Raw genomic sequence first — 9,407 nt, 5'->3', positions numbered from 1 at the left:
GGGGGGACACAGGCTGTGCCCCTTGGTGGGGACGGGGGGGACATGGGCTGTTTCCCCCCTGCCCTGCCCCTTGGCCGGGCCGGGGGGGGGCCCTGGGTCCGGCTCAGGTGCCCCCACCGCCCCCCTGCAGCGGCCTGGGCTACATCGCGGGTGCCAAGGTGAAGGAGGCCGCAGCCGACTGGCACTGGGCACTGCGGGTGAGTGGGGGCCCGGCCCCTGGGCAGCCCCAGCCCCTTCCTTGTCCCCATCCCCATCCCCAGTAGTGGCTGCAGTGCGGCTCCGTCCCTGTCCCTGTTGGTGGTCCTGGCCCCCGTCCTCGCTGGCCACCCCAAGCTGTCCCCATCCCCACTAGTGACCCTAGGCCATCCTGGTCCCCATCCCGGCCACTGTCGATGACCCTGGGTCATCCCYGTTCCTGTCGGTGACCGCAGACCATCCTGGACTCTATGCCGGATCCCATCCCTGACCCCCTTGGTGACCCTGAGTTGTCCTGGTGTCCATTGGTGACCCCAGCTGCCCCTGTCCCTCTCCCAGGCCCCATCAGTGGCATCAGGCTCCTCGGTCCCCCTCCCTGCTGGTGACCGCAGCCATCCCGCTCCCCGTTCCTGCAGGTGACGCCGGGGCTGGGCGTGGTGGCTGTGGTGCTGCTCTTCGTGGTGGTGAAGGAGCCGCCACGGGGGGCTGTGGAGAGGCCCCTGGACGCCCCCCTGCACTACACGTCGTGGGCCACCGACCTGCGGGCCCTGGCCACCAAGTGAGGACGTGGAGGGGATGGGGGGATCGGGGACACGGGGGATGGAGGAGTGGACGGGGGATGCGGGACCAGGCGTGGGGAGGGATGGAGAGATGGGGGAACATGTGGGGGGGTGCAGAGGACGCAGGTAAGATGGGGCAGGGGGAGCCACGATGCTGCGCCCCACGTGATGCCTGTGCCCTGCGGGATGCCACGTCCCCCGTGGCCCCGAGATGACGCTGTACCCCCCCCAGCCGCAGCTTCGTGCTGTCCACTCTGGGCTTCACGGCGGTGGCCTTCGTGACAGGGGCGCTGGCGCTGTGGGCACCCGCCTTCCTCTACCGCTCGCGCCTGGCCAGCGGCGCCCGGGAGCCCTGCGCCGAGCCGCGGGGCTGTCACGCCGACGAGAGGTGGGACGCGGACGGGATGGGGACGAGGGGACGGGGATGCGGGGAGGGATGGAGGTAGGGAGCGGATGGGGAGAAGTGGATGGAGGGATGGGGTGGGGACAAGGGGACGCGGATGGGGACAAGAGGACAGGATGGGGGGAGGGATGGGGATGCCAGCAGTCAAGGATGGGAACGGGGGCATTGGGGGAGGATGGGGACAGGGACGTGCTGGGGAGATGTCCCGAGGAAGAGGGACAGAAATGAAGGGGATGTGCCAGGGTGGGCACAAGGAGGGGGAGGGGGACATCCCCAGAGGGAGGGACGGGGTTGGGGGACAAGAGGGACGGGGCTGTCCCTGCCCCGCTGTCTTCCTGCCCCAACCCTTCCCCTGTCCCCATCCCTGCAGCCTGATTTTCGGGGCGCTGACATGTGTGACGGGGGTGCTGGGCGTGGGGGCTGGCGTGGAGCTGTCGCGGCGCCTGCGCCCCGTCACCCCCCGCGCCGACCCCCTGCTCTGCGCCGCGGGGCTGCTGGGCTCGGCCCCCTTCCTCTTCCTCGCCGTGGTCTGCGCCCGCGCCACCGTCCTCCTCACCTACGTGAGTGCGGGGGGAGGCCGGGGAGCTGGGGGCCTCGCCGTGCCCTGCCTGACTTCTCCCGACCTCCTCGCGCAGATCTTCATCTTTGTCGGGGAAACGCTGCTGTCCCTCAACTGGGCCATCGTGGCCGACATCCTGTTGGTGAGTGCGGGGGCACGGGACGGCATCACTGATGGCGACAGGGCTGTGCTGGGCCCAGCGGGCGTCCCCGGGGCCACGTGTCCCCTCCGTGGCAGTGGCATGTTGTCCCCTCCCTCCTAGGGATGTGTATCTACCCCATGTCCCCCCGATACACGGTGGTGCCATGCCCCCCCTCAACCAGTGACACGTGTCCTCCCACATCCTTGCAGTATGTGGCAGTGCCATGTCCTCTCCCCAATGGGGACGCTTGTTCTCCTGTGTCCTCCCGGGATGGGGCAGCGCTGTCCCCCCGCAGTGGTGATCCATCCTCCCCGCACCCCCCAGTACGTGGTGACGCGTTCCCCCCCCAGTGGTGACGCGTGTCCCCCACTGCCCCCCAGTACGTTGTGGTGCCGACGCGGCGGTCGACAGCCGAGGCCCTGCAGATCGTCGTCTCTCACCTGCTAGGCGATGCGGGGAGCCCCTACCTCATCGGGGTGGTGAGCACCGGCACCGGGACGGGCGCGGGGAGGGCTGGGACGCAGTGCTGGGGGGCACTGGGAGTGCTGGGACATGGTGCTGGGGGGCAATGGGGGCACTGGGAGCCCCGCAGGCACTGAGGTGGCCCTCGATCCCCCCAGATCAGTGACAGGCTCCGCCGTGGGGCCCCCGACTCTTTCCTGGCGGCAGCCCGGTCCCTGGAGCACGCGCTGCTGCTCTGCGCCTTTGCCGGCGCCCTGGGGGGCGGCTTCTTCCTCGCCACCGCGCTCTTCCTCGAGGGCGACCGTCGCCGTGCACAGCTTGACGCACAGCGTAAGTGGGGCCCTTCCCTCCTGCCAGCTCGGTGTCCCCTCCTGTCCCTTAGCTGCGCACGTGGCTCAGCGCGGGGTGTCAGCGGTGTCCCTGTCCCCTCTGTGCTCCCCTAGCTCGACACACGGTGCCAACGGGGTCCCTCTCCCTTCTCTGTCCCCCTGTGTCCCCTCCTGCCCCCCAGCTCTAGCCATGGTGTGAGCGGAGTCCCTGTCCCCTGTCCCGCATGCAGCTCTGCGCACCGTATCAGCGGGGTCCTCCACGTCCCCTCGCCTGGCTCCAGCACAGTTCAGCATACAGCGCCCGTGGGTCCCCGTCGCCCATGTCCCCTCCCAGTCACCCCATGGCTCTGAGCTCTCTGTGTCCTCGCGTCCCCTCCCTGCTGCCCCCGACACCGTGTTCCCTTGGATCGCTGTGTCCCCCTGACGCTGCGTCCTCTCTGTCCCCAGGGATGCTCCCTGCTGAGGACGGGGACGATGGGGAGATCGTGGTGCCGCAGCGCGGCCGCCCCACCAAGGTGCCCGTGTCCAGCGTCCTCATCTGAGCCGTGGCCCCTGCCTCGAGAACGTCCCCACAGTGGGGACAGCTCAGGGACACTAGGGGGACGGGACTGGTTTGTACTCCATTAAACCCTTTTTACGTCTCTCCTGGCTCCACGTGGTCCTGGGGAGCGGCGGGGGGCTCCTGCAGGCCCTGAGCGCAGGCGTGCGGATGCCTTGCGCCGCCGGGGTGCCAGTCGTCCCCCCCGCAACGCGTCCCTCGCGCGAGCGTGCGAGGCCGTCACGTGGGCGCGTGCCTCCCTGGGCCCGGCCTCGCAGGAGAGCTTGCCTGGCCTCGCACAGCCGTGCCCACCCCCCCCGCGCCTCCCCCCGACTTCCTGCCCCACGGGCGGGCTGCCCGCAGCTTCCTGGAGGGGGTGGGGGCCCCGCGCGTGCGAGGACCGACCGGGGCTGCCAGGCAGCGTGAGGAGGAGGCAGAGCCGGACGTCGCCAGGGCCCAGGTAGGCGCGGGGGCGGGGGGGGCCGCGGACCTCGTGCCCTGGCCTGGCGTGGACATGCGGACGCCTCTGGCGAAGCCCTGCCCGGGGCGCCCGGACGCCTTGGGTTCCCCAGCGGAGCGCGAGGCGCCTGGCCGCCTGGTTTCCCCGGCTCAGTGTGATGGAGCTGAGAGCCACAGGGCACCAGCCCCCTCGAGTCCCCAGCTCGCGATGGGGCGCCCGATGCCTGAGTTTCTGAGCACCAGGCGATGGGGCGCCTGGACGTCGGGGTTCCCTAGCATGTAGTGATGGAGCAGGGGGACTTCTCAGGGTCCTGGGTTCCTGAGCAAGGGAGCGCCCGGATGCCTGGGTTCCCTGCGTCGCCTCTGGCTCCTTCGCCACCCTGGAGCAGGGCCCGTTGTCCCTGCTCCCCCTGGCTCTCCTGGGTGGCGGTGGGGGGGACAAGCTGCTCCTGTCCCGTGGCGCGGCCCTGCTTTGCGCTGGATCGATACCATCTCCGCTCTTCCTGTTGAGCTGCTTTGGGCCCTGGGCGATTGCTGTGGCCCGTCTCCTCCCTGCGTCCGTTGGGACGGGGTGCCCAGATGTCTGGGTTCCCTCCTGGAAGCTGATACAGCAGAGGCAGGGGGCTGAGATGCCTGGCTTTGCTGCTGGAGCGCGGGGGGCTGGAGCACCCAGATGCCTGGCTTCCCTGTCACAGGGTGCCGGAGTACCGGGATGCCCAAGTTCATTAACATGGGGCCGGAGCACCACATGCCTGGTTTCCCTAAGGGCGCTGGAGCAGCCTGATGCTTGTGTCCCCTAATGCGGGATGCTGGCGCTTCCCAACACCACGTTCCTTAACGCAGCGGGGAAGCAGCACTGGGATGTCCAGGTTTCTGAGCGCTGGAGACCCCTGGCGCCGAGGTCTCTACCCTGCTCTCGGGGCTGGATCCTGCGTGGGTGCTGACGGCTCTGCAGCTGTGCCGGGCTCGGCGCTGGGGCCGGGGGTGGAAACCGCAGCAGCAGCGGGAGCTGCGCTGCACCCGCCTCCGGCACCTGCAGAGCCGCCGGCTCTGCGGTGCTGAGTCACCGGGTGGGTGCCAGGGACCCGGGGAGCCCTGCCCCATGCCCCCGCTGCCCCTCCGGGCAGCTGAAACGCCCTGCTCCAACCCACAAGCTCCATCGCATCTCTCGGGGGACCTAAGTGTCTCTGCCCTAACCCGCAATACCCCAGGGGACCGGGCCTCCGGGCTGCCCCGACGTGTCCCCACAGGCCTCATGGACGCGCTGTGGCCCTACGGGGTGCTCTGGGGCCTCCTCCTGCTTGTCCCGACCGTGCTGCTGGCTGCCCTCTGCGCCCGCTGCCGCGACCCCCATGGTGAGTGGGGCAGGCCCCATGCTGGGGTGGTGGTGGGGGGTGCTTGGGGACCCCCCCCATCTCACTCCGCTCTTTTCCCCCCAGGCCATGGTGCCCAGATTGACAACTATGAGTACAAGTGAGTGTCAGGGCATAGGAGGGGATTTGGGGTGGAACAGGGGCCCCAGGAGCTGGGGTCCCCGGGGGGGGCTCTAACCATGTGTGTTCTCCCCAGGCCCCCACCCTGTGAGCCCCACAACAGCTTCATGCTGCTGACACGGCCCAGGTGTGAGTATCTGCCCCTTTCTGGGCCTGTCCCCTCTGCCACAGCGTCCCCATCCCTGTGCGTCCCCGGTGCCATGTCCCTGCGTGTCAGCCTTCCTCACCCCACAGTGTCCCCATCCCCATGCGTCCCCAGTGCCACGTTCCTGTGCATCAGCCTTCCTTACCCCATGGTGTCCCCATCCCCATGCGTCCCCAGTGCCACATCCCTCTGCATCAGCCTTCCTCACCCCACAGCGTCCCCATCCCCAGTGCCACGTCCCTGTGCATCAGCCTTCCTCACCCCACAGTGTCCCCATCCCTGTCCCTCACCCCACAGCAGCCCCATCCTTGTGCATCCCTATCCATCCCCATCCATCATCCTGCAGCATCCCTGTCCATAACCCTGTGATCTCTCTCTGTCCCCGAGGCATCCTTGTCCCGGACTCCATGGCATCCCTGGTCCTCACCCCGCAGTGTCCCTGTCTCCACATCTCACCCCACAGCATCCTTGTCCCACAGCCCTACAGCAAGCCTATTCCTGTGCATCCCCATCCATCACCCTTCAACATCCCCATCCCCACAGTGGCTCTGTCCCTCACCTTGCAGTGTCCCCAACCCTGTGGCATCCCCATCCCTCACCCCATGACACCTCTGTCCCCCTAGGCCCCTCTCGCACCCCGATCAAGCAGCAGCCGGTGACCTCAGCAGAGCTGTTCCTGTCCATCCCGTGAGTGACTGGGACAGGGGTGACATGTCCCTATGTGGGACAGGGGGATGCGGACATGAAGTCTGACCCCTCTCTCCCCCCAGGCGGTCCCCGCAAGCCCCTCAGAGCCGCAAGGTCTCCTTCACCCACCYGGAACCGGACAACGGCAAGTGCAGGGTCCTGGGGGGGTGTGGGGACACGGTGACATCCTTGCCCTAGGGTTCCCAGCAGTGACATGGAGTTCCTGGGGGAGGACATGGGTGACATCCCTGCCAGTGTCACAGTGGGACACAGGGCACCTGGGATGGTTTTGAGGATGCAGTGAGGTCCCTGTCCCAGTGTCACTGTGGGACATAGGGTCCGGGGGGGGGGACGTGGTGAAGTCCCTGTCCCGGTGTCACTGAGGGACACTGGGGGGTGGGGGTGGTTGGGGACAGGGTGAGGTCCCCGTGCCAGTGTCACCACAGGCTGTGGGGTCACCCCGTGGGGACAGAGCGTGTGCCCCGTGGCTGGCAGCGCTGATGTCCCTGTGTGTTCCCAGACAGCGTGCCCAGCTACGAGAACGAGGGTGAGGCGGGCGGCCATCCCCGGAGTGCCTGGCCGCGGGCCCCGTCCCCTGCCCCCCCGGCGGCCCCCGAGAGTGAGGACGACTACAACAACGAGCTCTACGCCACCGGCTACGTGTGGGTGCCACCGCTGTGGGGGCCGGGGGGGCGGGGGCTGTCCCCGACATCCCCCCCGTCCCCGGTGTCACCCTGTGCCTTCCCCTCGCAGCGAGGTGCTCCCGGATGGCACGGCCCAGCCCAACCCGCCCCAGCAACCCCAGGCCAGGGACAGCAGCTCCTCCGGTGAGCCCCGGCACCCCGTCCCTGTCCCCATCCCAGCCCCCGCTGCCCTCAGCTCGGTCACCATCCCGGGTCCCCTCTGCCTTGTCCCCCCCCGACCCCCTCTCTCCGGCAGCGGCGCCCGGCGAGTACGAGAACGTCCCCGACGCCCACCGCCAGTCCCTGGGTGAGTCGCGTGCCGTGGGGCAGGGCTGTGGTGCTGGGCCCCCCAACCCCATCCCCATCTCACCTCTCACCCCCGCTCTGCTCCCTACAGCTGACAGCCTGGAGTACGTCAACGTCCCTGAGGCTGGGGCCAGCCCCACGCCCCGCTACAGTGAGTGTTTTGGGGCCACTTTGGCCTGCCCCACACAGGCTGAGACCCCCCCCCCATAGCCATGGGGCACCCCATACAAGCCGTGCTCCCCCCTCACTGCGGGGCACCCCCGTGTCCCCCACAGCCAGCGAGAGCGAGGAGGACGCCCCAGACTACGAGAACCTGCAACACTGAGCACCAGGTGACCCCCGGCCGGCCCGCGTGCGGCATGCCAACCCCGTGCACCCCACATCCAGCCCCCCCCCGCCCCGACCTGGGCCCTCGTGCCCCGAACCAGCCCCTCGGGCCCGGGTGACCCTGGTCTCTCTCGCAGGCGCTGCTGGCTGTCGCCCCGCGTTAGCGCCAGGACCGGTGGCTGGAGTCCCTCGGAACTGGCCGGGACACCCCTGTCCCTGTTAATTTATTGCATCCCCCCCCCCCCCCGTCTGTGCACCTTCTTCTGACACATCCTGAGAAGCAGCCCCCACTGGCCCCCAGCCCTGACCTGGGGGCCTGGGGGCCCCCGTGCCCCGACCCGGGGCCCCTGTCCCCCCCGTAACGCTGAATAAAGCCATGGGAGCTGCACCGAGCTGTGCCTGGGCATCTCTGCGCCATGGGGCGGGTGGTAGGGGCGGGCTTTGGGGCTGGGCCCCCATTGCCRTCGTTGCGCCGTGGGGCAGAGGTGCGAGAGGAAGCGGGAGGCGGGCAGGAAGTCGGGGGGGGGGGCAGTGCGGCGAGCCCCATGGCAGGCAGGCGGACAGGCACGCGACGAGCCCCACGGCGAGCCTGTGGCTGTGGGGGTGGGTGGGGGGACTGCCTGCCACTCTGTGGGCTGTGCCGGCTCTGGGGGGCAGCGCAGGGCCCCCCCAGCCCCCCCCAGCGCCAAGTGCCCCGTAGGTATCTTGGAGGCAGTGAGATGTGGGAGCAGGAGGCGAGCAAGGAGCTGGAGGGGGGGGGTGTCGAATGTGGGGCTGCAGGAGGGCAGGTAGAACAGAGACTCGGGGATTGAGGTGTGGGGCCAAGGGGCGGCCATGGGGATCAGAGGGCAAGGCAGGGACTTGGCAGTCATGAAGTTATCCCCTCCTCCCCCCCGGCAGGGCGATATCTGCCCCCCACGGACACCTTGGACCCACGTCAGGGTGAGTAGAGGGGACGGGGCAGGGATGGCATGGGGATGCCCTGCCACCAACCCCATCTCTGTCCCCCACAGCCTCGCTAGGCTGTTTGCAGGCTGAGCACAAGTACATCAACATGTCCCAGGTGGGCGCTGCTCCGGGGGGCTGCCTTGCCATGGGGCAGGGAGGGCCGGAGCTGCCTCACCTGCAGGCAGCCCCCTTCCCTGTCAGTGAACCCCAATGAATGCAGAGGGGTGGTTGCCCCCCCCGTTGGCTCCTTCATGTCTTGCGTGCCTGACCGCGGGGGCGTGTGGGGCAGACGGGTGCCGTGGGGCCAAGGGACACCGGGCCCAACAGATAAGGCCCGCTGCAGGGTAATGAGTAACCAGGCCACATTCGGGGCTGTAAAACGCCTGCAGATGTAGGAGCCCTTCTCTGTGGCGCATTGTGGGGCGCCCCGAACCTTCGCGGCACAGGCTGTGTCCTTCCACCGCAGGGGGCAAGGGCTCTGCCCCACGGCATGGCGCAGGCTTCATGACCTCTTTATTGCCCTGGGGTGGGTTGGGGGGGGGGGGGCCCTGCCCACATGCCCCCCTCCCCCAGCGTGGGGGGATGGCGTCCTGCCCCATGGCAGACCCGGCCGCTGCCCTGGCTCTAGAGGCGGGTACGGAAGTGGGGCTCAGCATCACCCATGCGGTGCCGGTAGTGGGTGTCGAAGGCCTCGCTCTGGGCCACCGTGAAGTGGTTCCTCCAGTCGCCGACCTCCCCTGGGGGCACRGGAAGGGGGGGGGGGTCAGGGGGTCCCCAGCAGCCCCATGATGCAGTCTGAACCACCCCAGGCATCCCGGACCGCCCCACAGTGCTCCCTGAACCATTCCACAGTGCCCCAACCTGCCCCACAGTGCTTACCTCTGCCCATGATGGGGATGCAGGAGGGTCGGGGTCCCCAAACTGCCCCAGGGTGCTCCTGCTCTGCCTGATGGCACCCCGCCCCATGGCACTCACCTCTGCGCATGAAGGGGCTGATGCTCTGGTCAAGGATGGCAGTGGGGATGGAGCTGTAGTTGGCCATGGGGTTGTCCCGCATGACCTCGAAGGAGCTGTGATGCACCACGACTGCCATCTGCTCTGCCGTCAGGGGCTGCTCCAGGAAGGCGGCCACACGGGTGATCTCCCGCTCCAGGTCCTGCGGAGGAGAGGG

The 9,407-nt window shown here is 68.9% G+C and overlaps 3 protein-coding genes across 9 annotated transcripts in view; 2 read left to right on the top strand and 1 right to left on the bottom strand.

Annotated features, from left to right (window-relative positions):
- The window catches only part of SPNS1 (sphingolipid transporter 1 (putative)), a 5,825-nt gene extending 2,534 nt beyond the window's left edge, over positions 1-3,291 (top strand). For 2 of the 4 annotated variants that reach the window (XM_026056918.1, XM_026056917.1), the window contains exons 5-12: positions 131-197; positions 612-754; positions 988-1,143; positions 1,529-1,718; positions 1,794-1,859; positions 2,240-2,338; positions 2,480-2,651; positions 3,098-3,291. In XM_026056918.1, coding sequence (XP_025912703.1) covers positions 131-197; positions 612-754; positions 988-1,143; positions 1,529-1,718; positions 1,794-1,859; positions 2,240-2,338; positions 2,480-2,651; positions 3,098-3,192 — 988 coding nt within the window. In that variant the 3' untranslated portion in view covers positions 3,193-3,291. Of the gene's footprint in view, positions 1-130; positions 198-611; positions 755-987; positions 1,144-1,528; positions 1,719-1,793; positions 1,860-2,239; positions 2,339-2,479; positions 2,652-3,097 lie in introns of those variants that run through there. The other 2 variants (XM_026056919.1, XM_026056920.1) reach the window with 2 other exon arrangements.
- Positions 3,292-3,377: 86 nt separating this feature from the next.
- Positions 3,378-7,666, top strand: LAT (linker for activation of T cells). 4 transcript variants are annotated; one of them, XM_026056925.1, is made up of 12 exons: positions 3,378-3,648; positions 4,898-5,002; positions 5,087-5,120; positions 5,217-5,269; positions 5,909-5,972; positions 6,056-6,117; positions 6,497-6,634; positions 6,726-6,799; positions 6,912-6,962; positions 7,053-7,112; positions 7,237-7,293; positions 7,426-7,666. In XM_026056925.1, exons 2-12 carry the CDS (start codon positions 4,903-4,905, stop codon positions 7,450-7,452), a joined length of 720 nt encoding a protein of 239 aa, XP_025912710.1. In that variant the 5' UTR covers positions 3,378-3,648; positions 4,898-4,902; the 3' UTR covers positions 7,453-7,666. The 4 variants fall into 4 exon arrangements, with proteins under 4 accessions (XP_025912710.1, XP_025912709.1, XP_025912706.1 ...); XM_026056924.1 differs by having other exon boundaries at positions 4,859-5,002; XM_026056921.1 differs by lacking the exon at positions 3,378-3,648 and having other exon boundaries at positions 3,670-5,002.
- Positions 7,667-8,770: 1,104 nt separating this feature from the next.
- The window catches only part of LOC112961579 (sulfotransferase 1C1-like), a 6,302-nt gene continuing 5,665 nt past the window's right edge, over positions 8,771-9,407 (bottom strand). Inside the window, exons 7-8 of the mRNA XM_026056903.1 lie at positions 9,212-9,392; positions 8,771-8,973 (exon numbers count right to left, since the gene is read on the bottom strand). Coding sequence (XP_025912688.1) covers positions 8,861-8,973; positions 9,212-9,392 — 294 coding nt within the window. The 3' untranslated portion in view covers positions 8,771-8,860. The remainder of the gene's footprint in view (positions 8,974-9,211; positions 9,393-9,407) is intronic.

The sequence above is a fragment of the Apteryx rowi genome, unplaced genomic scaffold (genome assembly GCF_003343035.1).
Source record: "Apteryx rowi isolate R43461 unplaced genomic scaffold, aptRow1 scaffold_1343, whole genome shotgun sequence".
Lineage (NCBI taxonomy): Eukaryota > Metazoa > Chordata > Aves > Apterygiformes > Apterygidae > Apteryx > Apteryx rowi.
The sequence above is the reverse complement of the archived record's forward strand: the minus strand, read 5'-3'. Positions and strand labels throughout refer to the sequence as shown.